We start from the raw sequence: 26,600 nt of genomic DNA, 5'->3' as shown, positions 1-26,600 counted from the left end.
GGGGACATGTGGCACGGCCTGGAGGCTGCACTGTGTGGGGACTATTCCTAGAACAGCAGAAAGCCAGCAAGGTGGGAGTAGAGGCCCCTCTGGGGAAAGAAACTGAGGCATGGTGAGATGTGCCTAAGAAGGGGTTGTGCCTGCAAGGTTGAGCAGAGCTGGGCCTGGGGCTTAGACAGGCTGGCCTCTGAAACTCAGCCAACACTGTTAATAGTAATAATAGCAAAAATACTAATGATAATACCAGTAACCGTTTACTGAGCACTTACTCTGTGCCAAGTCTCTTTATTTGAATTATTTTACTTAGTCCTCAAAATAGGTACCACTGGCCTCTATTTTACAAATAGGAAAACTGAGGCACAGAGAGGCTGAGTGGCTTGTCCACAGTCTCACAGCTAGCAAGTGGCAGAGCTGGCACTGGAGCCCAAGCAGCCTGGCTCCAGAGCCTGTGCCACTCACTGCTTGGTGAAGGAGTTACTTGCGTCTAGAAATGTACAGAAGAGCAGAAGATGTCCCAGGAGAACTTTTCCAGAGGAAATCCTGCTCCCATTTTCTGCCTGTGACCTTCAAGGTCATCAAAACTGCCCGATGGCCTGGGGCAGGGCCCTGAGCACCTACCCCAGCGCTGCTCTGGTGCCAGCTATATCTGGGGTGCAGCCCCCAAAAGTGACAGCGCAATGGCGCATTGGGAAAAGAGATAAATGGCCGTGTAAACATGTCTTGCCTTTCCTCCTGGAGGGAAGCGGGTCACTCAGCAGGCACAGTCCTGCAATTACGGCCCCTCCAGCTGGTGCATGGGGTCTGCAAACAGGTGTTTGAGCTATTCCAGATGCAGTCTTGGCGCCAAGGGCCTCTGAGTGTTGGCCAGCGGCTCCCCCTCGTGTTCGTCCGGGGAAACGCACTGGCTTCATGAGCGCTGTCTCCCACAGGGTCTGACAGGTCTGGGGTAAGGGTGATTCTCTGCAACTATGGCCTGAGCTTTGGATTTAAAACCCACACTCTCACGCCTACCAGGGCAAATTCAATCCTGCCCAATCACCAAATAGCCAGGTCACTGGGGTCCAGCTGATTCAGCAGGAGGAGAAAGAAGTGTTTTCCTCTGCCCATCAAGAAAACTCTGTGGGATGGGCTACTGGTCCAAATGGTCTGTAGAAGTCTTGGGAGTACGCAGGAGGAGCCTCTGGCAAGGGCTGAACCTCCCAGTCTTTGGGAAGGGTGGGCTTGGACTTGGAGTCATCATAATTTAGGGAGTTAAACGAAAAGAGGCCTCAGGCATAGGCCAGTAAAGTCTCAGACCCTGGGTAGGTCCCACCTGCCCCAAGCCAAGATGCCGTCTGGCCCTCCCCAGGAGGAAGATGACAGGGCCGAGCAGGTGCTTCCATGGCAGCTTGGATGAGATCCTGCCCCTAGCAAGCAGGTGGAGGCTGTGGGAATTCCCACCCCATAGTGACACTCTTCCCCCTGGTCTTATGCAATCTTTACTAAGCTCCCGGGTTAAGCTGGACAAAGCCACTTGCCCCCATGTCACAGCTGTGGATACCCAGGGTCGGTGAGAAGTGGCAGGCCCAGGGTCATACAGACTCAGAACCAGGTCTTGAAACTCAGCTTCCTTGATGCCCAGGCTGGTGCTCTGCCCACATCCCTGGCCAGCTGGGCCCAGGTGCCAGGACAAAGTTTGCTGCCCCAGGTGAGGTTAGATCTGCCCTGGAGCAAAATGTCAGGGAGAGGTAGAGCAACACCTTCCCCTCAGTGCCTGGAGAGGCTGTGGAAGTGGAAAAGGCCCCTCGAGGGTCACAGTGGCCTCCGGGGTCCAGTAGCAAGCCTGCCACCCTCTAGCGGAATCCATGGCCTCAGGCTACTGGCAGCCAGAGAGGCTGAGGGTTCCAGGCCACGAGGCCCAGACTACGGCGTTGTCTGGGAGGAGCTGAAGGCCTCTACCTGTGCCTTGGCCTCTGCTTCTGAACGGCATCGCTGGGAGCAGAACCACAGGAAAAGGAAGAAACCTGCAAGAGAAAGGCTGGTAGGTGGGAGTGCTACGGGCAGCGTGGGCTTCCCCAGAGGCCAGGGTCTCCTTGGCTGCAGCAAGCTGGCCTCCCTGGGGCCCATGAGCAACTCCCACAATCTCTTACTGTAGGAGGCCAGCAGCGGCAGAGCCTCAGAGCTGGAAGAGCTGCTGTGGCCAGACCATAGAGTACCTTCATGCAGATGTAGTCCCCACCAGCTTAGCTAATGGGGCTGTGGGTTGGATGTCAGTGCCCCACTCGCCCCCTTCACCTGAACCCCTTTGGCAGTGAACATCCCACCAGTCATACACCCCCTGCCAGGTGGCTTCCTCCAGGCCGCCCTCCAGCCCTACCGTAGAGCGAGTTTAAGATGGTGAAGAGGAACAGCTGGGGCAGCAGGAAGACGCCAAAAGAAAAGAAGGCCAAGGCCCAGGTGGTTCCCAGCAGCACGGTGAGGCCCAGCACGGTGACAGTGTCATGGCAGGCCCTGGCATTCGGTGCGTCCGCCCGCACCCGCAGCCTGCGCAGGGTCCACAGCGCCCAGGCCAGCACCACCAGGTTGAAAAGGGACGTGAGGCCACCGTAGCCCATGACCAGGACACTGTGTACCACAGGGCTCCGAACCCAGCACCTGCAGGGGAAGGTGATGTGTCGGGCTCACGGTGGCTCCTAGGCCCACGCGGAGGACAGCGTCACTCCCTGAAGCCCCACTCGGTCTCCTGGCTCAGGCTCTATTGTTTCTTGCCTGACTGAACATATGGTGAAGCCCCTCACCCGGCTTTCCAGCCAGGCCACCACCAGAAGACGCATCTGCCGCCTTGGTCAACGATCTGAAGCTCCCTCATGCCCACCTTTCCAGCCACAGTGGTTTCTCTCATGTCCCCGTGTCTTCACCACCCTGAAAATTCTTCCTGTCTCCTTTCCACATCTCACTCCGCTCTGCTTCCACGGCCAGCCCGAGGCCGGCGTGCCCCATCTTCTATTGGACGCTTGGCCCAGAGCCCTCTTTCCTGGAAACTCCCCCTTCCACTCCACTACATGGTTGTCGCCGCCTCATCTTCATCTCTGCAGTGGGACATCCCTCCCCAGGAGCTTCTCCCCACCTAGACGGGGCCACCATGGCCTGCGCTGGACAGTGGGCAGGCTGCCAACCCATGGCTTGTGGACAAGGGCCCTCCAAGTGTCAACCTGAGAGCACGCAGAGCAGCAGGAGGCTCACTGAGGGCTGAGCACAGAGCCATGGAGAACTGACCAAAGCCAGCCCTGATCCCGGGCCCTCCCAGAGGCCTCCACCCTCTGCCTCCCCAAGACACCTTCAAGACAGATGCCACCTTTTAGTCAGACACAATGTCATGCTGAGGCAGGAGAATGGGGTTCAGAGATAGGAACATAAGGACTTCCTAGAACTAAATCAAATGGAGGCCAGGCGCAGTGGCTCATGCCTGTAATCCCAGCACTTTGGGAGGCCAAGGTGGGCTGATCACTTGAGGTCAGGAGTTGGAGACCATCCTAACCAACATGGTGAAACCCCGTCTGTATTAAAAATACAAAAATTAGCTGGGCATGGTGGCGGGTGCCTGTAATTCCAGCTACTAGGGAGGCTGAGGGAGGAGAATCACTTGAACCTGAGAGGCAGAGGTTGCAGTGAGCCGAAATCGCACCATTGCACTCCAGCCTGGGTGACAGAGCGAGATTCCATCTCAAAATAAATAAAAATAAATCAAATGGAAACACTTCAGCTATGACAGGAAATATCCTCTCCATTTACATAGGGCATATGTCAAATGACTTTGTAACTCTACTTCATCCTCCTCATTGACAGAGGGCGTACACCAAGTAACCAGTGGAAACCTCTAGAGGGTACTTAAACCTCCACAAATTCTGTGACACGACTCTTGAGGCCCTATGCTCTGGCCCACTCCTGCACATGCTTTCATTTTCAATCAATCTCTGCTTTTGTTGCTTCATTCATTCCTCACTCTGTACACTTTGTCCTTTTTCTTTTTTCTTTTTTTTTTTTTTTTTTTTTTGAGAGGGAGTCTCTGCTGCCAGGGTGGAGTGCAGTGGCGTGATCTTGGCTCACTGCAACCTCCGCCTCCCGGGTTCAAGCAATTCTCCTCTCTCAGCCTCCTGAGTAGCTGGGACTACAGGTACCCAACATCACACCCGGCTAATTTTTATGTATTTTTAGTAAAGATGGGGTTTCACCATGTTGTCGAGGCTGACCTCGAACTCCTGACCTCAGCAGATCCACCTGCCTCGGCCTTCCAAAGTGCTGGGATTACAGGCATGAGCCACCATGCCTAGACTTGTCCAATTCTTTGTTCAAGATGCCAAGAACCTGGACTCCCCCCACCAGTAATGATGTGCTTTATGTGAATTGTCCCCTGCAATCTCCATGACAACCCATAAGGCAAGTACATAATCATCCTCATTTTGCAGATGAGGAAACTCAGGCTCTGGCTCAGGAACACATTCCAGTTAGAGGCAAAGCTGGAACCTAAAGCCCCCGGCCCAGAGCCTGAGCCCCTAACTGTCACAATCCCCTGCTCAGGTTCGCTTCGTGGCTCCTGCCCCTACAGTCACAAGGGTCCCAGGACATTATTTTGGGATTCCTCCGAGCTGATGAGTGTGGTAGGGGATCTCTCACTCTCACCGTTAGGGAATATCCCCACAGGGGCAGCTCTACCACAGTCCATTCAGCCAGCATCCCGTCAGTGGACATCTGAATGATTTTCAAGGGTTGTATTTGTTTTGTTTTTTGAGATGGAGTCTCACTCTCTCTCCAGGCTGGAGTGCAGTGGCGCAATCTCAGCTCACTGCAACCTCCACCTCCCAGGTTCAAGCGATTCTCCTGACTCAGCCTCCTGAGTAGCTGGGATTACAGGTGCACACCACCACGCCTGGCTAATTTTTGTATTTTTAGTACAGATGAGATTTCTCCAAGTTGGCCAGGATGTGTTTTGTTTGTTTGTTTGTTTCAAGTTGGAGTCTTGCTGTTGCCCAGGCTGGAGTGCAGTGGCGCTATCTCACCTCACTGTAATCTCTACTTCCCGGGTTCATGCCATTCTCTTGCCTCAGCCTCCCAAGTAGTTGGGACTACAAGCGCCCGCCACCATGCCCAGCTAATTTTTTGTGTTTTTAGTAGAGATGGGGTTTCACTGTGTTAGCCAGGATGGTCTTGATCTCCTGACCTCATGATCTGCCCGCCTCGGCCTCCCAAAGTGCTGGGATTACAGGCGTGAGCCACCGCGTCCGGCCTGTTTTTGGTTTTTAACTGATGTTTGGGTTTAGGAATGTGTATATACATAGTAAGAGATGTTTTAAATTGAAGAGAAAAAAAGTCACAAACCCCAAGGTAATTGTTTCCTGAGAGGAGAGGGGAGAGTGAGGGAGACCCACGGAGAAGCTGGCTCGTAGGTGGGTGTTCTCTAACATCTGTGCATTAGTGGGTCCTGTGGATGTGTCACTATAGCTCCTTTGTCCTCATCACATTATTACATAAGAAAATAGGCTGGGCATAGTGGCTCACACCTCTAATCCCAGCACTTTGGGAGGCCAAGGCAGAAGGATCACCTGAGGTCAGTTGAGACCAGTTTGGCCAACATGCTGAAACCCTATCGCTACTAAAAATACAAAAATTAACTGAGCATGGTGGCAGGCACCTGTAATCCCAGCTACTTGGGAGGCTGAGGCAGGAGAATCGCTTGAACCCAGGAGGCAGAGGTTGAAGTGAGCTGAGATCGCGCCATTGCACTCCAGCCTGGGCAACAAGAGCGAAACTGCATCTCAAAAAAAAAAAAAAAGAAAGAAAGGAAAGAAAATACATCTTCAAAGAGTATGTAAACTGAGGCCAGAGATTCTATTTCTTCATCTGTAGGATGGGGATGATTATGCACTTGCCTTATGGGCTGTCAAGGAGAACAATTCATGTAAATTGAAGTCACATGTCCTCTGATACACCCAAGCCTCACTGTGAGGGATCAGGCCCACCTATGTACCACGCAGTCTCCCGGCCTTGCTTCAGGGGCTGGGGGCCAGGCTCTGGACCAGCCTGCCAGAGACCACGTCCCAGCTCTGCCCCTGACTGGCTGGGGCTCCTCAGGTAGAGTTCTGAAGCTGCCTGTTTCTCAAGGGCCCTAACTGTAAAATAGGGCTGGCAACAGGACCCAGCCCTTGCCCTTGTGAAAACGAAACCGGCTGATACCCAAGGCCTGCCACAGAATCAGCCCCCAGCTATCCTGAGCCTTCATCAGCCAAGAAGGAAAAAGAAGGTTCCACAGCCAACTGCAAGTGAGTGACGGGCCGGCAGGGGTTCCTTAGGCTAGTCTATGTCTGGCTGTTAGAAATGCTGCATAATAATAAATAGTGTCCTTAATGTCCTCGCCTGCAGGGAGGGGCTAAAAAAAAAGCAGTAGCGTGTCCCCCGGCCCCCAAAGGCCTACCTCGCTGCCTCTCCTTGCCTCCCCCAAGCCCAGCCCCCACAGCATTCTTGTCCGACTAGGAGGGCTTGAGAGGCCTGGCAGTGCCCAGGGCAGATCGGGAGGAGTCGGAGCCTGGGTAGGTGCAGCAAGGTGGTCTGCAGGGGAACAGAGTCAAGTGCAGGCTGAGCCAGACCCTTAGGGCCTGGGCACTGGAGGACGGGGCAGGACAGAGGAGACGGGAGGCCCAGCTGCCCTGGCATGTTGGCGAACAGATGTGGCTCCGTAGACTTTGTCAGCATCGAATACAAGGCTGCCTCTGCAGGAGACCTGGATCCATGGAAGGGATGTGACGGAGCCCCCTGCAAACTCCCCTGTCAACCCCAGCTCCCTCTCTGCCCCACAGCCAGTGCCTTGCCTACAGAATATTCCATTTGGAGTCCCAGGCCCATGTGGCCCTTCTGCCAGAGCCAGGGAGCCCACTCAGCCCTGAGGGCACTCACATGGACATGTTCTGGAAGCCCGTGCCATTCTCCCAGCTGTTGAAGACGGGGATCGTGTGGGGTCCGTACACTGAGCTCTTGACAGAGAGGCAAAGCAGCACCAGGAGGGCTGGGACCCCTGAGAGGTGAGACAAAGGCTCAGGAGATGTGGGAGAGGGCTGGCCCTTGGTCCCTGGGGCTGCTGACACAGAATTCCACTGGGCAAGGGACAACTGGGAGGAGACTGTTCTGAGCCCCCAGCTTCAGAGCAATAAGCCTGGTGGTTTGGAGGAAGCTCAGTTCTACAATGGAACAGTGGTGGAGGGAGGAGTGGTCACACCGGGACGGTGATGGTGGGGAGCAAATGGGAGGGAGGACTGGGGAACTGCTGAGGAAATAGAAATAAGCAAGAAAGGGGCAAGGACGGTGATGAAGGTAGCAGTGATGGTACTGTTGGAGATAGAGAAGGTGGAAGAAGTGATGATGGTGGTGATGGAGGTGGAGGAGGTGATGACGGTGGTGAAGGAGGTAGAGGAAATGATGGTGGTGATGGAGGTAGAGGAGATGATGGTGATGATGGAAGTGGAGGAGATGTAGGTGATGATGGTGATAGTGGAGGTGGAGGAGGTGATGATGGTGATGACAGAGGTGGAGAAGATGGAGGAGGTGATGGTGATGATAGAGGTGGAGGAGGTGATGATGATGATAGAGGTGGAGGAGATAGAGGAGGTGATGGTGATAGAGGTGGAGGAGGTGATGATGGTGATGATGGAGGTGGAGGAGGAGGTGACGGTGCTGATAGAGGTGGAGGAGATGGAGGAGGTGATGGTGATGGAGGGAGAGGAGGTGATAATGGTGGTGACAGAGGTGGAGGAGATGAAGCAGGTGATGGTGATGAAGGAGGTGAAGGTGTTGATGATGGTGATGATGGAGATGGAGAAGGTGATGATGGTGATGATAGAGGTGGAGGAGATGGAGGAGGTGATGATGATGGCGATGGAGGTGGAGGAGGTGATGGTGGTGACAGAGGTGGAGGAGATGAAGCAGGTGATGGTGATGAAGGAGGTGGAGGAGGTGATAGTGATGATAGAGGTGGAGGAAACGGAGGTGATGGTGATGATGGAGCTAGAGGAGGTGATGATGGTGATGATGGAGGTGGAGGAGGTGATGATGGTGATGATGGAGGTGGAGGAGGTGATGATGGTGATGATGGAGGTGGAAGATGAATCAGGTGATGGTGATGAAGGAGGTGGAGGTGATGGTGATGATAGAGGTGGAGGAGATGGAGGTGATGGTGATGATGGAGCTAGAGGAGGTGATGATGGTGATGATGGAGGTGGAGGAGGTGATGATGGTGATGATGGAGGTGGAAGATGAATCAGGTGATGGTGATGAAGGAGGTGGAGGTGATGGTGATGATAGAGGTGGAGGAGATGGAGGTGATGGTGATGATGGAGCTAGAGGAGGTGATGATGGTGATGACGGAGGTGGAGGAGGTGATGATGGTGATGATAGAGGGGGAGGACATGGAGGAGGTGATGGTGATGATGGTGATGATGGAGGTGGAGGAGGTGATGATGGTGATAATAGAGGTAGAGGAAATGGAGGTGATGGTGATGATGGAGGTGGAGGAGGTGATGACGGTGATGATGAAGGTGGAGGAGGTAATGATGGTGATGATAGGGGTGGAGGAGATGGAGGAGGTGATGATGAATGGAGGTGGAGGAGGTGATGATGATGGTGATGGAGGTGGAGGAGGTGATCATGGTGGTGACAGAGGTGGAGGAGGTGATGATGATGGCGATGCAGGTGGAGGAGGTGATGGTGGTGATAGAGGTGGAGGAGGTGATGATGATGGCGATGGAGGTGGAGGAGGTGGTGACAGAGGTGGAGGAGGTGATGATGGTGATGATGGAGGTGGAGGAGGTGACGATGGTGATGACAGAGATGGAGGAAATGGAGGAGGTGATGATGGAGGTGGAGGAGATGGAGCAGGTGATGATGGTGATGATGGAGGTGGAGGAGATGGAGGAAGTGATGGTGATGATGGAGGTGGAGGAGGTGATGATGGAGGTGGAGGAGGTGATGATGGTGATGATAGAGGTGGAGGAGATGGAGGAGGTGATGATGATGGCAATGGAGGTGGAGGAGGTGATGATGGTGGTGACAGAAGTGGAGAAGATGGAAGAAGTGATGTTGATAACAGGTGGAGGAGGTGATAATGGTAGTGATAGAGGTGGAAGAGATGAAGGAGATGGAGGAGGTGATGGAGGTGGAGGAGGTGATGATGGAGGTGATGGAGGTGGAGGAGATGGAGGAGGTGAAGATGATGGCGATGGAGGTGGAGGAAGTGATGATGGTGGTGATAGAGGTGGAGGAGATGGAGGAGGTGATGTTGATAACAGAGGTGGAGGAGGTGATAATGGTAGTGATAGAGGTGGAGGAGATGAAGGAGGTGGAGGAGATGGAGGAGGTGATGGAGGTAGAGGAGGTGATGATGGAGGTGATGGAGGTGAGGAGGTGATGATGGTGGTAATGGAGATGGAGGAGATGGAGGAGGTGATGGTGAAGATGGAGGTGGAAGAGGTGATGATGATGGTGGTGATGGAGGTGGAGGAGATGGAGGAGGTGATGGAGGTGGAGGAGGTGATGATGGAGGTGATGGAGGTGATGGAGGTGGAGGAGGTGATGATGGATGTGAAGGAGGTGGTGATGGAGGTGAAGGAGGTAATGATGGATGTGATAGAGGTGGAGGAGGTGGTGATGGAGGTGATGGAAGTGGAGGTGGTGGTGATGGAGGTGGAAGAGGTGATGGTGATGATGGAGGTGGAGGTGGTGATGGAGGTGATGGTGATAATGGAGGTGGAGGTGATGATGGAGGTGATGGAGGTGGAGGAGGTGGTGATGGAGGTGGAGGAGATGATGGTGGTGGTGGAGGAGGTGGTAGAGGTGGAGGAGGTGATGATGGTGATGAAGGTGGAGGAGGTGGTGATGGAGGTGGAAGAGGTGATGGTGATAACGGAAGTAGAGGAGATGATGATGGTAGTGATGGAGGTGGAGGAAGTGATGCTGATAACTGAGGTGAAGGAGGTGATGATGGTGGTGAAGGAGGTGGAGGAGGTGATGATGGTGATGATGGAGGTGGAAGAAGTGATAAAATTAGTAATGTAGAAAGTAGAGGTGGGTGTAGACAGAGATCACAGCTAGTGGTCATGTAATGGCCACTATGATGATGAGGAGGAGGGGAAAGAAAGGACTAAAAGGGGTCAATATCCTGCCCGCCGGAGGTCTGAGAAGGAGAGGAGAGATGCTGTGCTTACCCCAGCCTAGCACACCAAGCTTGAGCACATATCTGCGGATGTAGATGTTGTAGACGCGCCCGAGGAGGAGGTAGAGGTTGAAGCCCTCGATGGCCATCCAGGTGAGGCAGCTGAGCAGCGCGTAGTGCAGGGCAGCAGCCAGAGCCGTGCATGCTGACTGGGGCACAGGAGACATGGCAAATGCGGGGCTCAGCAGGAAGGTGATGTTCAGGAGCAGCACGGAGGCATGCAGGTTCATATGGATGCGTGCTAAAGAGTCACTCTTCTTCCTGCAGGTGACAGCATGGCCCTCCATGGCCCAGGGACATCATCCAGGCAGCACTACCCACTGGTGCATGCCGATGGGGAAAATGAGGTGAAGAAGGGGCAGGGATCCCACAGCAGTCGCACCAAGAGGCTGGTCTCCCACCTCCTGGCCCCCACCCTCTGGAGAAGCACACCCAGTTCTAGTTGACTAAATGGGACACAAGGAAGGGTGATGTGCCACAGTTGGGGGCAGGCCCAGCACTGTGGCAGCGGAATACCTGGAATGGAAGTGCAACAGGACCGTGATCAGTGAGGCCACGATGGAGATGCTGCAGCCCACGAGGGAGATGTATGTAAGAGGTGCCAGCAACTCTGCAGGGACCAGGGCCGGGGAGAATTGCTGCAGGAGGGAAGAGGGGCTGGAGGCCAGAAGCATAGCATCGCCCTCCCTCCCAGCCTCAGTCAGAGAGACCTCCTGAGGCCTCCTCTCCAAGTCCCCTTCCCCATAAGCCTAGCCATGGACCTGGCCTGAACGAGGCCATGGCAGATACAGTGAGTTTTGCCCCCGCCACGGCTCCCATCTCCCTCTTCTGCTATGAGTGCCTCCCTTCCCCTACTCCCTATGCACCTGGGGGGTTCCACCACTTTGTCCTCTCTGTGCAGAAAGGTGCGCCAGGCCTGGTCAAGCAGGGCCCTCCCTCCTCCTGCCTATAGTGATTGGTTCAGGGATGAGCACATGGCTAGCAGAACTGGGTAAAAGATTTTATTCCACTGGTCTGAAAGCTTGCAGGGCATGAGCCTGGAACTGCTGCCAGCTATATTATTATCTCATATTAGGAGTTCCTATTTGAGGGCTAAGCCAGCACAGAACAAGCACAGTTGAGGGACAGAGATAGAGTGCTATCTTAGTGATCTTAGTGATCAGCCCCTGGATCAAGCCATGCCTGAAGCCTAACCCTGCCTTTTCAGGAACATGAGTCCTTAAATTTTCTTTCTTTTTTTTTTTTTTTTTTTTTTTTTTTTGCTTAAGCCCATTTAAGTTGGGTTTTCTGCCCCTTGCACCAGCTTTTCCTTGCTCCTCTGCCACAGACACAGGGCCCTCTACAGCTCTGGGCCCCACTCAGGATGCATACATACCATGAGAACAGCAAAGTAGGTGAGGTGGTTGCAGCGGCAGAGCACCTGAGAGTGGGAGGGCTGCTCTGTATGACAGCCCTCAGGGCTCCAGCCGCCCCAGGGCTGTTTCCTGGCTCCCTCCTTCCAGAAGACACAGCTCAGGGTGTAGCCTTCCTGGGTGGAGATGCTGGAGTCAGTCATAGGGTGCAGAGGAAAGGCTGCAGATCAGTGTCTGGGAGTCCTGGGGGCCAACGGTGACTCAACTGTCCATTCGCCAACATTTTACCAGGCACTGGCTGGCCTTTGGCCTCAGACAGTCTCAGATTCCAGTCCCATCTCCACTGTGGGCTCTCAGAGCGACCTGGGCAAGACGCCAAGTTGCTCTGCGCCTCAGTTTAGTCATCTGCAGAATAGGATCATTCATACCCATATTACAAGAACGGTGGAAAAACAAAGGGCAACATGGAATCTTGAGTGTCCAGCTCTGGCCTTTTATACAGTAGGCACTCCATAACCAGCTGATCCCTTCCCCTCGTCCCCGTGGGGAACAGCAATGTGCTCAGACCCATGCCTGGTTGGGGGAGACGCATCTACAGACAACCCTAACGCCAAGTCACGTGGGTGGAGAGGTGGAGGAAATGACACAGGCAGTCACGGAAAACCATGGAGGGCAGGCAGAGCTGACCCAAAGGGAGAAGGGGAGGTGGGCGCCCTGAGGCCTTAGAGGATGTGTTGGATTTCAATATGAGTAGGGCAAGGGCATTCCAGGTGGAGGGAACCGTAGTGGCAAAAGCCCAGAGATGAAAGGAAAGGATGATGGTGAAATGTAGAGTGCAGGGCAGTCCTGGTGAGGCTGAAGGGAAGATGGAGCAGAAAGCAAAGGCTCCGGGCTTTTCAGGAATGGCAGGAACCAGAAAAGGAGGCACTGAGGCTTGTGAGCCACCCCACTCTGCCCCCACCCCCAATGAGCAGCCCTTTCTTTGTTCCAGGATCAGCATCTGCACTTCCCCTAGGAGCTCACTCTTTCACCCCAGTCCCTGGGCCGTGTGACCCAGGCCTGGCCAATCCACACCTTCCATCCCCCTGGACACAGTGACAGGTACAGGGATGTACACATGACCCAGTTGAACCTTTAAGATCCTGAGACCCTGATCTGCACTGGGGCAGGGTGGGGATGGGGAGTGAGGGGAAGAGCCTGATGGGAAGAAGGAAAGGAAGTCTGGCTCTTCAGCATCCATCATGCCACAGAATGGACAGCCAAGGCAGGAGACCATTGCTAAGATGGAGAGAGACTGAGCCACGAGGGCATCAGATCCATCCCTGGATCCAGCTGTGCCTGAAGCTGGTGGACCACCCCTAGACATTTCATTGATGTGTGCCAATCAGTTCCCTCTGTGCTCAAGCTGGCTTGAGGTGGTCTTTTCTCACTTGCAACTGAAAGCATCCTGACAAATGCATGAGTAAAAACTTCTCTCTCTCTTATTTCTTGAGCAGGAATTTTCAAAGTGTGATGGATTTCCAAGATGGTTCCACAGGTTTGGGTCTGGTCAAACCAATGTTCAACAGGAGAGTCACAGAGGGGCAGGGTGCAGGGGAAATGGGGGCGCCCCCAGCAGTACCAGGCTTTGGTTGTGCCAGAAGCTGATGTTCACCGGATCCCTGAGGTTGTTCACATGCCCATGACTCAGCTGGGCCCCCAGGACGTAGTTATTAAGCAGAGATGAGTTGTTTTCATCCTGGAAGGGCAGCAGGAGAAGGGTTGAGTGGAGGGGAAATGGGGAGGCCCTGGGTAAGGTCTGAGCCCCGCTTCCCTGGATGAGAACAAGCAGCAAGAGTTTCACGTGTGCAGCATGAAAGCCTTCCCAGCCTCCCAGCCTCCCAGCCTTCTCAGCCTCCCAGCCTTCCCAGCCTCCCAGCCTCCCAGCCTTCCCAGCCTCCCAGCCTTCTCAGCCTCCCAGCCTTCCCAGCCTCCCAGCGTCCCAGCCTCCCAGCCTTCTCAGCCTCCCAGCCTTCCCAGCCTCCCAGCCTTCCCAGCCTTCCCAGCCTCCCAGCCTTTGCATATGCTGTTCCTGCCCTGTGGAAAGCTGTCCTCTCACCACCCCCTGCTTCACCTCCCATTCATTTAATGCATTCCAGTCCCACACCCTCCACCTCACCACTATCCTCACACACTTTCAAAGCCAAGGTTGAAAGGCACCTTCCCCAGAAGCTCCCCTGGACTGCCCACTGGGAAGAGCCCTGACCCCACCCTGACTCATCCATCGCTCTGGATCTTTATGGCTATAATCGACCTTGTGCTGACATTAAATCTCTAAGGTTGGGCCGGGCACAGTGGCTCACGCCTATAATCCTAGCATTTTGGGAGGCTGAGGCGGGCAGATCACTTGAGGCCAGGAGTTCAGGATCAGCCTCGCCAACATGGTTAAACCCGGTCTCTACTAAAAATACAAAATTAGCTGGGCATGGTGATGCATGCCTATAATCCCAGGGAGGCTGAGGCAGGGGAATCACTTGAACCTAGGAGGCGGAGGTTGCAGTGAGCCGAGATCATGCCACTGCACTCCAGCCTGGGCAACAGAGCGAGACTCTGACAAAAAAAAAAAAAAAAAAAAAAAAAAACCTCTAAGGTCTTAGTCTAAGCATGAAGACAGAGAGTTCTCTGAGTGCAGGGAACAAGTGTCTTCTTGTCTGTCTCCCGCCTAGCGACAGGCACACAGTAGGTTTCTTAGGTCTTATTTGCAGATTGTAATTGTGCCTTCCTACCATTCTGCTAAAGCTGGCAGGGAAACTGAGGCCCAGAGAGGGACAATGGCTGGCTTGCATTGCACAGCCGACTGGTTGGTCTCACTCAGTGCTGGTCACCCAGAGGCCAGGCAGTGACATGGGCACCTGCAGTGGATCCCAAGAAGGGGCCGGCACCCACCCTCCTTGGCCTGCCATCACACTGACCTTGAAAAAGTGGGCATTGGAGAAGTAGATACAGATGAGCCGCAGCTCCCCGGGCCGGGTCTTGCAGGCATCCTGGGTCAGCTCGGCGGGGAACTGCATGGCATGCTGACCCCAGGCATACTGACCCCGGGCATGTTGACCCCGGGCCTGCAGAGGGTCACAGATAAGCTGAGTCTGGCAACCAGGACCTGTAGACCTGACCCCAACACCTTCACTGCCTCCCACTCCCCATGAAACCTTCCTTGGGGTTTCCACCCACAGAACCTTCTCCCCCAGGCTGCATCTCCTCCCAAACTTCCCGAGATCCCAGGCCTTCCCTCCATGCTGTTCCTGAGTTTGGGGTGTTTACCTGACCCACTGGGCCCCTGAAGATGGAGCTACCTCAGCACTCAGCCCCAGCTCAGCCCCCGCCAGGGATCCAGCCAATCATCCCAGGGTCCTAAAAGGAGCCAGGGTTCCTGGCCTCTCTCACAGCTGCCTCCCCCAGGGGTAGCCTCCAGCCAAAGCAGGAAGAAGACTCCGCCCTGGAGGGGCCATAAAGCACCACCCTTTCCACAATTCACACAGCAAGTATCAGCCCCATTTTACAGAGGAGGTAACTCACTGCCAGTTAGGGCAGAGCCTGGACTAGGGGGTGTGGGGAGGAGGACGGTGGAGCCTAAAGAAAGTCCAGACTTTAAACCCCTGGAGGACTTCTAGGGCAGGGGCAGCTGGCCACGCCCCCACCACCACCACCTGCAGCCTCTGACCTGGGGCACCCGCTTCAGAGTAGCACTGCTCAGTGAGAGGCCAGAGAAGTTGCAGCTCAGCTTGAAGGCCAGAGACTGGATGGTGGGTGTCTGCAAGGTCAGGTTGTAGCCCGGGAAGCTGGTGTTCAGTAACATCTGCTCCAGCTGGTGAAGTTGACTGCAGCCCGGAGAGACGGCCAGGGAGGCCAGAGCCCAGAGTGGGGTAAGGGTGAGAGGGAGCTCTAGACAGCCTGGGAGGGCAGGGCCTCCCCACCCACACCCCTGCCACTCCCACCTCCAGACCACTGCATACACAGTGTCCTTGGCACACTGTTACCTCCCTACCCCATCTATCCCCTCCTCTTGATTAACTCCTGTTCAGGTCCCAGTTTGTTGTCACCTTCTCCAGGACGCCTTCCCTGACTGCTCCCTCACAGCTTCCCAGTAGCCGCTCTTATCCCTGACCAGTCTTCAGCATTGTCTGCTCACCCAGAGCTGCTCAGTCTTTGGGTCACAGACCCTGGAGAACCCAGCCAGAATTTTAGAGTCCCTTCCCAGGAAAATGCATGGAGACCCACAATTCTACACTTAGTTTCATGATATCCATGATTAAGGGCACCCATTCCTCAATGATAAACTTCATGAGGGCAGTGACACGCCCACCCTGCATCCGCAGAGCCTAGTGTCAGGCATGCAGTAGGCACTCAATAAAAGTACTGAAAAAATGCACAGTTAAGAGTCTATACTAGACCAACTCTGACCCACTCATTCAAGGTGCAGGCTTGGAGTGGGAGACACAGCTGGCTCTAAACAGGAGAAGGCCACGTCCAACTCACCGAAGGTAAAAAAACGGGCTCCGGGCTCTGGACACTTGCATATTCTCCATGTAGCTGAGGAGTTCTTTCCATGTCTCTGTGGGGACACACCTCCCCCTCAGCTTGTGTCTCAGCTACCCTCTGGCCCCACCACTTCTGGGCTTTCCATCCCAGCCTGAGAGTCTAGTTCACAAGCAGCTCCTGCTGCCCCCAGGAAGCCTAAGTGGCCCCTTTCAATCTCCCAGGGTTTGATGCCTGCCCCTTTTGCATCATAGTCCCAGGACTGGGCTAGGGCTGCCCCCAGTTCAGCAGAGCTCCCTTACCTGCTGTTGCATTCTGCAAAGTCAGAAGGCACAGGCACAGGAAAAGAGTACCACAGTGATCCATGCCCTGTGCTGAGTCTCCTCCAAAAACTGGCTCTGGCCCTGGAAAAGGTACATGCCATCATCATGATGATAAAAGAACGGCCTCTAACTTCTAGGTGTCTGGCATGTCCCAATAGTAGGACATGCAGCATCTTATTTGACCCTCACCACTCTTGCATTTCACAGATGAGGAAGCTGAGGATGATGGGCAAAGGGTCTTGCTTTACTTAAACCTGCCTAAAGCCAGGTCTCTAAGACTCCAGAATCCTTGACCACCAAGTAATGGCTGCCATTAGCAGCTCTGCCTGATACACTCCCCTCCCAAAAAGCAGTGTATCTGGGGGCTTCCCCAGGACACCAGCTTCTACCCAGACGGAAGGTGTTTGGGAGAAAGCAACATGTAAACTCCATCCAGCCCTGCTATTAACTCATCATGTGGCTTTGGGTAGGATCTGTCTCTCTCTCTGCCCTCATTTTCCTCCATTTTAAAATGAATTAATAAACTTCTGCTTCAATAGAGCAAATTTATGTGTGCCCCTGAAAGCCCCATTAACATGAGAGGGAATGAATAAAATAGGCATAAAGCCACAGAACAATGGGAAAGAAAATAGGCATGAAAAACAGTACAATGGGGAAGAAAAGAGGCACAAAGCCTCTCAGGAAGCTGCTGCAGGATGTGCTCCAACAAAACGAGAGAGTAAATCATGAAAGAAGACACAGGGTACAGGAAACCCTGTACCCTACCATGGGAGAGGTAAAGCTACTCCCTAGAAAACAGGCACAAAGAGAGAGCAATGGGAAAGAGAACAACTGCAGAGATGGGAGATGTCAGCTAAACTTTGGAGGCTACAAGTAGGTGGCACCTGGTAAGACATTTAGCAGACTGAAAAAAGTTGAACCCAAGTGCCTGCAGTGGGGAGAGGTGTGGTGTTGGCGGGAGACAAGAAGCCTCACAACCTTGGAAGCACTTGAGAACTGGAGGCACCAGAAACTTCTGAAGTGGGGATGAAGGAAGAGGCTAAAAACAGGGATTGTTAGTCAGACACAGTGGCTCATGCCTGTAATCCCAGCACTTTGGGAGGCCGAGGCGGGTGGATCATGAGATCAGGAGATCGAGACCATCCTGGCTAACATGGTGAAACCCCATCCCTACTAAAAATACAAAAAATTAGCCAGGTGTGGTGGCAGGCGCCTGTAGTCCCAGCTACTCAGGAGGCTGAGGCAGGAGAATGGCATGACCCAGGAGGCAGAGCTTGCAGTGAGCGGAGATGGTGCCACTGCACTCCAGCCTGGGCAACAGAGTGAGACTGTGTCTCAGAAAAAAAAAAAAAAAAACAGGGATTTTTGTCCAGGCATGGCAGCTCACGCCTGTGATCTAAAACACTTTAGGAGGCCAAGGCAGGAGGATCGCTTGAGACCAGGAGTTCCAGACCAGCCAGGGCAACATGGCAAAACCCTGACTCTACAAAAAAATATAAAAATTAGCCAGGTATGGTGGCCTGCGCTTGTGTCCCCAGCTACTCAGGTGGGTGAGGTGGAAGAATCACCTGAGCCCAGGAGATGGAGGCTACAGTGAGTCAAAATCATACCACTGCACTCCAGCCTGGGCAACAGAATAAGACCTTGTCTCAAAAAAATAAAAAATAAAAATAAAAACAAGATTCGTTGGTTGCAAGTCTTTAATGTCCAACTCAGTCCCCAGATCTCCCCTGCCACCTCGAGTTTTCAGGAGTTTCCTCACCATCCTACCATCCCAATCCTGCTCCACACAAAGTTTACTCTCTGGAGAGAGGATGCACCATAATCAGAGCAGAAGGGGGAATTAAACAATATCCCCTCCCCATGTCCTCCCCTACTCAGATTCCGGAAGACTGCAGCAGCCAGGGTTATGTCCCAAGGCAGGAGAAAAGTCTCTGAAGAGCTAACCATTCCCAGAATAGTATCCTATAGCTGCTTCCATTTTTGTGTTCCTCAATGTCATGGCCAAGACCTAACTTACAGTGAAATTTCACCAGTCACCAAGCTCTGCCAAGCAATTAGGTTTTTAGTGCTCCTCTCTTGAACGGTCAACCAAGGATTACTGAAAATTTCAAAACACACACCCTTTCTTGAGAAGCTGCTGGAGGATGTGCTCCAACAAAATGAGAGAGTAAATCATGAAAGAAGACACAGGGTACAGGAAATCCTGTGTTCTACCATGGGAGAGGTAAAGCTACTCCCCAGAAAATTGTGAAGAACAGCAGGACTAGGGCATTTCCCACCTGGAGGGAGCAGGAGAAAAGAATGCCCTGGGAGGGAGTTCTTCAAGAAAAAATTAAGGAAGAGGAAAAGGAGAGTATATAGACGACCAAATAGGTTTGAACATCTAGAAAAACTGTTTTTGAGATGTCTTACAGAAAGTTTGTAAATGCAAAAATAAAAAGAAGCAATTAATTTCAAGAAAACCAAGTTGTACAAGAAAATGAAATGCTGCTACATGACTTGATATGGGATGTAATGCATATAGTCATAATAGAAACGTTAAACAGGAGATTTTTTTAATTGTGTAAAGCCGTATTAAGATGATTTTGATTTCCACCTAGAAAGTAGACAGCCAGATGGGAGCACTGTTCCCATCATAACAATGGAAAAACTAAATAATGTACCAAATCTTTTTTTTTTTTTTTTTTTTTTTTTTTTTTTTTAGCCTACTGGAGAGCTGAAGTCACAGGCCACCAAGCAAACTGGTTTCTGGAGGTAACCAGAACCCATTATCTTTGATGGATGAAACACATGATCTGTTTCACATTTGACAGAGCATGGAGGAATAGGTAGTTGCCGCAAAAGTAGATAAGGAGAAAATGACTAACACCTTAATGAAATCTTAATGGCTGAGCATTAGCTAGAGTGGCAGTTTACTGGGAGCCCCAGACACAAGGATAACCTGTACCCGCAGACAGTTTCTTCCTACAGTCCTCCACTGGACACTCATGAGAATGATGTGGAGTGGGACAGGGCCCGAGGGAGGCCCCATGGTAACATAGCCATGCAAGACGTGCCAAGGGTTGAGGGTGGAGCAGGAGTACCTGGAGAAGCCCATCTGTGCTCTGGGCTCTGCATGAGTGCAAGGTAGTAATTGGCTGCTGCCAAGAGATAAACACCTGTACCCTGGCTTTGGTTTGATTTAAGATGCCCATCCCACAGGTCCCTGACCTGCTATAAAGCAAATGTTGACTGCCTCTGCTGGAGGAGTAGAAGACCCTCCCACCACAATGCTACAGTGACACCAAGCAAAAGCCATCAGGGCCGGGTGCCTTGGCTCATGCCAGTAATCCCAATACTTTGGGTGGCCGAGGTAGGCGAATTGCTTGAGCCTAGGGGTTCGAGACTAGCCTGGGCAACATGGCAAAACTCTGTCTCTAAAAAAAAAAAAAAAAGCCAGATGTGATGGTGCATGCCTGTAGTCCCAGCTACTCAGGAGGCTGGTGTGAGGATCACCTGAGCCTGGGAAGTTGGAGGCTGCAGTGAGCCGTGATAGCACCGCTGTACTCCATCCTGGGCAACAGAGTGAGAAAAGAAAACCAAAAAAAAAGCCACTGGACACTGGCAAGGAAGAGGCAACCCATTAGTGTCCAGGATTTTGCATTGATATAAAACGGAGGGCTGCTGCTACTACTGGGAAAAGAGCAGGCATCTCACTCCCACTCGAGATCCCCCAACCAATAAGGCAGAGTTTAGTTCCCACGGGGGTGAAGGGGAGGAAGTCAGCCTGAATTCTAGTACCTGCACTGAATAAGAGGCTGAGGTTGTCAAAAACTGGAGGAGAAACAGGAACACTAAGAAAGCCCCACTCCTGGGGCTCAGGCTCAAGACTGTCTAAGGCTGAAGCTAGAGCAGGATAATCAAGAATTCACTGCCTCCACCACAAGCCTTGCACCAAGCAACAAGTAACAGCAGTCCACCGCTGGAGAAGGGACTAAAACACGAAGAGAGATTTCCTCTGTGTTGCATGCATGCAATGCTGAGCGCAGAGTGGGGACCCTGGGGGACTCAAGTCCTCATTGAACACAATGTAGGGACAGTCCACCACTGGAGAAATTTGGAGCCTGTAGTATACCGAAGGTAACTATAGCAACAACAAAACCTAAATCCAGCTGGGCACTGTGGCTCATGCCTGTAATCCCAGCACTTTGGGAGGCCGAGGCAGGAGGATCATTTCAACCAAAGAGTTCAAGATCAGCCTGGGCAACATAGTGAGACTCCATCTCTAAACAAACAGATAAATAAATAAAACTTAAACCTAAATCAACTACAGATTAGATTGACTTGAGGCCTATACCAAAGCCATGACATAAGAAATATTTCAATTTCTTTCTAGGCATAAATATCATTTACTTTACTACTGTTCCATTACACACAATGCCTGGTAGTTAGTCAAAGATTTTAAGACACACAGAACCAGATCTTAGAGATGGCCAAAATGTTGGAACTATCAGATAGAGACAAGATAGCTCTGATAAATATGTTGAAGGGTGCAGTGGAAAAGGTAGACTTCTAAGAACAGATGGGAAATTTCAGCAGAACAATGGAAACTATTAAGACTAGTCAAGTAGAAATGTTAGAAACAAACTCGGTATCAGTGATGAAGAATTCTGTCAATGAGTTTATTAGCAAAGTGGACACAGTAAAGTAAAGAATCCTTGAACTTGATGATAGTGTAATATAAATTATCCAAATTGAAATATAAAGAGTAAGAAGAGTGAAAATAAAAATTAACAGATTACCCAAGAACTGTGCAAATGGTCTGTATATATGTAATTGGAATCCTAGCTAAAGGAGAGAGAACAGAGAAGAATAAATAGAAACAGAAAGAATAGAAAATTAAAATTTTTAAAATGGCCAACTTTTTCCCCAAAACTAATAAAAGACAACAAACCACAGATCCAAGAAGCTCTGCAAAACCCCATGGAATAAATGCAAAGAAAAACACATCTAGATACATCCTAGTCAAACTGCTGCAGAACCAAAGATAAAATCTTGAAGTCAGCCAGAAAAAAAGAGCCATTGTACACAGAAAATGAAAGATACAAACAACAAGAGACTTCTTATCAGAAACTATCAAAACCAGAAGATAATGCAGCCATATCTTTCCATAAAAATCTGTCATTCTAAAACTCCATGCCCAAGGAAAATATCTTTCAAAAACGAAGACAAGGTTGGGTGCAGTGGCTCACATCTGTAATCCCAGCACTTTGAGAGGCTGAAGTGGGTGTATTGCTTGAGTCCAGGGGTTCAACCTGTCTCTACAAAATATACAAAACTTAGTCAGGCATGGTGGCATGCACCTGTAGTCCCAGCTATTCAAGAGGCTAAGGCTGGAGGATCACTTGAGTCCAGGAGGTCAAGATTGCAGTGAGCCATGATCATGCCACTGCATTCCAGCCTGGGTGACAGAGAAAGACCCTGTATCAAAAAAAAAAATGAAGACAAAATAAGAACTTCTTCAGATGAGCAAGGAGTTAGAGCATTCATTGCCAGCAGATTGGCACTAAAATAAATATTGAAGAAAATTCTTAGGGCAGAAGAAAAATTATGCCAGTTGGAAATTTGGACTTAAACAAAGAAATGAAGAGTATTGTAATTGGCAAAAATGTGTCAAATATAAAATAAATTTCCTTGGTTTTAATGTCTGTTTAATGCAAAAACAGTAACAATGCATTGTGGGGATCACAGCGTATGTAGAAGTAGAAGTATACCACAAAAATAGCACAACAGGCAGGAGAGCAGAAATGGAAGTATTTGGTTGTGAGGTTCTTAAACTATATTTTAAGTATTGTAATGTTATTTGAAAGTAAATTGTGGAAAGTTAAATATGTGTATTTAAATCCTACAGTGTCATTACAAACAAGGAAAAATTATAAGATATAGCTAGTAAGGCAATAGTAGAGATAAAAGAATATTATGAAAACTGCTCAATCCAAAATAAGACAGGACAAGAAGGAAAAGAAACAAAGAACAGATGGAATAAAGAGAAAACAAATAGCAAGATGGTAGATATAAACCCAATCATATAAATAATTACATTAAGTATAGTCTAAATGCTCCAATTAAAAGGCAGAAATTGTCAGACTGGATTATAAAAGCAAAACCTAACTATATACTATCTTCAAGAAACACGTATCAAATATAAAGACATCAATAAATTACATGTAAAATGATGGGAAAAGATATACCAATCATAAGTGTATTAGTCCAGCCTCACGCTGCTATAAAGAGCCGTCAGAGACTGGGTAACTTATAAAGAAAAGAGGTTTAATTGACTCACAGTTCCACAGGCATGGCTGAGGAGACCTTAGGAAACTTAACAATCATGGCAGAAGGTGAGGGGGAAGAAAGCATGTCTTCACATGGCAGCAGGGGAGACAGAGAGAGAAGGGGGAAGTGCCACACACTTTTAAACCATCAGATCTTGTGAGAACTCACTCTCTATCAGGAGAACAGCAAGGGCGAAATCTGTCCCCATGATCCAATCACCTCCCACTAGGTCCCTCCCCAACACTGAAAAATTACAGTTCAACATGAGATTTGCATGGGGACCCAGAGCCAAACCATATCAATAAGTAAGATGGAATAGCTATATTAATATCTGAAAAAGTAAACTTCAGGATAAGGAATTTTACCAGGGATAAAGATTATACAGTGCTAAAGACTAATTCATCAAGAAAATTTAACAATCTTTAATGTATATGCACCTAATAACAGAGCTTTGAAAAATAAAGCAAAAATTGATCACGCTAAAGGGAGAAATTGACAAAGCAACACTTACAGTTGCAAAATACAATATTTCTCTCTGAGTAATTGACAAAAGTAGACAAAAATTGATATAGAAGATGTATCAGTCCATTCTCACGCTGCTATGAACAAATACCCAAGACTGGGTATATAATCACGGAGGAAGGGCACCTCTTCAAAGGGTGGCAGGAGACAGAATAGTTAGCAAGGGAAAAACCAGATGCTTATAAAACCATCAGATCTCGTGAGAACTCACTATCATGTGAGCAGCATGGGAGAAACTGCCCCCATGATCCAATCACTTCCCATCAGGTCCCTCCTGTGACACATGGAGATTACAGGAACTACAATTCAAGATGAGATTTGGATGGGGACACAGCCAAACCATATCAGAAGACATGAATGACACTATTAACTATCTTCTTTATATAGAACACTCTGCTAATTACATCAAAATACATCTTCTCTTCAATTACAACAGGAAACATTCACAAAGATAGACCATATTCTGGGCCATAAAATAAATCTCAATAAATGTAAAAGGATTAAAAGCACACAAAGTAAGTTCAGTAACCACCAGGAACTTAAACTAGAATTCAAAAACATAAAGATGTCTCAAAAAATCCTCCAAATATTTGGAAATTAAATAATACACTATTAACCCATGAGTCACAGACAAAATCATAAGGGAAATTATAAAATATATTCAACCGAATAAAAATGAAAACAACATAATATTTGTGGGATGCAGCTAAAGCAGAGCTTAGAGAAAAATTTATAGCACTAAATGCTTACATTAGGAAAGATGAAGGATTTCAAGACAGTGATGTAAGCTTCCACCTTAATAAATATAAAAAGAAGAGCAAACTAAGCACAAAATAAGCAGAAGGAAAAATAATAAAGATAAAATTATAAATCAATAAAATAGAAAATGCAGAAGGAGTAGAGAAAAATCAGTGAAACCAAAAGCTGATTATTTGAAAAGCTCAGTAATATTGATAAGTCTCTAGCCAGAATGACAAAAGGGAAAAAAAGACAAGGTACAATGACCAGTTATCAGCAATAAAAGAGGGGCTATCACTACAGAACCTGCAGGTATCAAAATTAGGAGAATATTATTAATAATTTATGGCAAAATTACATCACTTAGGTGAAATTTTAAAAATTCCTTGAAATACACAAACTACCAAAGCATACTCAAGAAAAAGTACAAAATAGGAATAGTCCTTCACTGATTAAAGGAATTAGATTTGTAATTTAAAAACCTTCCCACAAAGAAACACTAGGCCCAGATGGCCACACTGGTTAATTCTTCCAAACATTTAAAAAAGTTATAATATCAAGTCTATAGAAACTCTTACAAAAAAATAGAAGACAAGGCCGGGCACGGTGGCTCACACCTGTAATCCCAGCACTTTGGGAGGCCGAGGTGAGTGGATCACGAGGTCAGGAGATCGAGACCATCCTGGCTAACATGGTGAAACCCCGTCTCTACTAAAAATACAAAATATTAGCCAGGCGTGGTGGCGGGCGCCTGTAGTCCCAGCTATTTGGGAGGCTGAGGCAGGAGAATGGTGTGAACATGGGAGGCAGAGCTTGCAGTGAGCCGAGATCGTGCCACTGCACTCCAACCCGGGCGACAGAGCAAGACTCCATCTCAAAAAAAAAAAAAAAAAAAAAAAAGTACGAGACAAAATATGTAATGATAACAGTCCTAAATGTATTCCTTTAGAAAATAAAAGGGAAAATGCTTCCAAATTCATTTTAGAAGGCTAATATTACCGTAGTACCAAAACTAGCCACAGACACAGACCAACACCTCTCATGAATATAGTCCAATCCCAATTAAAATCACTGCAGGATATTTTGTAGAGAATGACAAGCTGACTATAAAATGTATATGTAAGAACAAAGGATCTTGAATAGACAAAACAATTTTGATAAAGAAGAATGAAGTTGGAGGAGTCACACTACTTGATTTCAAGGCTTACTATAAAGCTACAATAATCAAGACAGTGTGTTACTGCCATAAGCACAGATATAGAGATAAATATAACAGAATAGAGAGTCCAAAAATTTGTTCATATATTGATTTTTTGTCAATTAATTTTTGACAAAGATGCAAAGGTAATTCAGTAGAGAAAGGATAATTGATTCAACAATTAATGATGGAACAATTGGATATCTCACGCCAAAAAAAAAAAAATCTTGAATCCATATCTTGAAGTATATACAAAATTTAACTCAGAATGGATCACAGACACAAATAACAAGACTAAAACTGTACAGGCATACCTGGCTTTACTGTATTTTGCAGATCTTGTGGGTTTTTTTACAAATTGAAGACTGTCTATCAAGGAAGTCTATCTGCACCATTTTTCCAATAGTACGTGTTCACTTAATGGCTGTGTCCTATTTTGGTGATTCTCATAATATTTCAAACTTTTTCATCATGATTATATCTGCTGTGGTGATCTGTGAACAGAGATCTTTGATGTCACTATTGTAATTGTTTTGGACTACCACAAACTGCGCCCATATAAGATGGCAAACTTAACCAATAAATGTATACATTTTGACTGCTCTACCAACCAGCGATGTTCCCCTGTCTCTCTCCCTCTTCTTGGGCCTCCCCATTCCCTAGGACACAACAATATCGAAATTAGAACAATGAATAACTCTACAATGGCCTCTAAGTGTTCAAGTAAAAGAAAGAGTCGCACATCTCTCACTTTAAATCAAAAGCTAGAAATGTTAAGCTCAGTAAGGAAGACATGTCAAAACCAGATAAGCCAAAAGCTAGGCGTCTTGCACCGAACAGTTCACCAAGTTATGAATGAAAAGGAAAAGCTCTTAAAGAAAATTTAAAGTGCTACTCCAGTGAACACATGAAGCGAAACAACCTTATTGCTGATATGGAGAACGTTTCAGTGATCTGGATAGAAGATCAAACCAGCCCCCTCCGCCAACACTTCCTTAATTAAGCCAAAGCCTAGTTCAGAGCAAGGCCCTAACTCCTCAATTCTATGAAGGCCAAGATGGGTGAGGAAGCTGAAAAAAAGATGGAAGCTAGCAGAGGTTGGTTCATGAGGTTGAAGGAAAAAAGCCATTTCCATGACATAGCAGTACAAAGTGAAACAGCGAGTGCTGATGGAGAAGCAAGTTATCCACAAGAACTAGCTAACATCATGCATGAGGGTGGCTACATTAAACAACAGAATTTCAGTGTGGATGAAATAGTCTCATATTGGAAGCAGATGCCATCTAAGAGTTTCATAGCCAGAGAGAAGAAATCAATGCCTGGCTTCAAAGCTTCAAAGGACAGGCTAATTCACTTGTTAGCAGGTAATGCAGCTGGTGACTTCGAATGGAAGCCAATACTCA

The 26,600-nt window shown here is 49.2% G+C and overlaps 1 protein-coding gene across 1 annotated transcript in view; it reads right to left on the bottom strand.

Annotated features, from left to right (window-relative positions):
- Window positions 1-253: 253 nt before the first annotated feature.
- The window catches only part of ADGRG5 (adhesion G protein-coupled receptor G5), a 36,448-nt gene continuing 10,101 nt past the window's right edge, over window positions 254-26,600 (bottom strand). Inside the window, exons 2-12 of the mRNA XM_025370876.1 lie at window positions 16,404-16,505; window positions 16,102-16,177; window positions 15,287-15,443; window positions 14,538-14,684; window positions 13,208-13,324; window positions 11,610-11,762; window positions 10,751-10,872; window positions 10,227-10,495; window positions 6,928-7,045; window positions 2,357-2,634; window positions 254-2,003 (exon numbers count right to left, since the gene is read on the bottom strand). Coding sequence (XP_025226661.1) covers window positions 1,903-2,003; window positions 2,357-2,634; window positions 6,928-7,045; window positions 10,227-10,495; window positions 10,751-10,872; window positions 11,610-11,762; window positions 13,208-13,324; window positions 14,538-14,684; window positions 15,287-15,443; window positions 16,102-16,177; window positions 16,404-16,467 — 1,602 coding nt within the window. The 5' untranslated portion in view covers window positions 16,468-16,505 and the 3' untranslated portion in view covers window positions 254-1,902. The remainder of the gene's footprint in view (window positions 2,004-2,356; window positions 2,635-6,927; window positions 7,046-10,226; window positions 10,496-10,750; window positions 10,873-11,609; window positions 11,763-13,207; window positions 13,325-14,537; window positions 14,685-15,286; window positions 15,444-16,101; window positions 16,178-16,403; window positions 16,506-26,600) is intronic.

Source organism: Theropithecus gelada, chromosome 20 (assembly GCF_003255815.1).
Source record: "Theropithecus gelada isolate Dixy chromosome 20, Tgel_1.0, whole genome shotgun sequence".
NCBI classification, from domain to species: domain Eukaryota; kingdom Metazoa; phylum Chordata; class Mammalia; order Primates; family Cercopithecidae; genus Theropithecus; species Theropithecus gelada.
The sequence above is the reverse complement of the archived record's forward strand: the minus strand, read 5'-3'. Positions and strand labels throughout refer to the sequence as shown.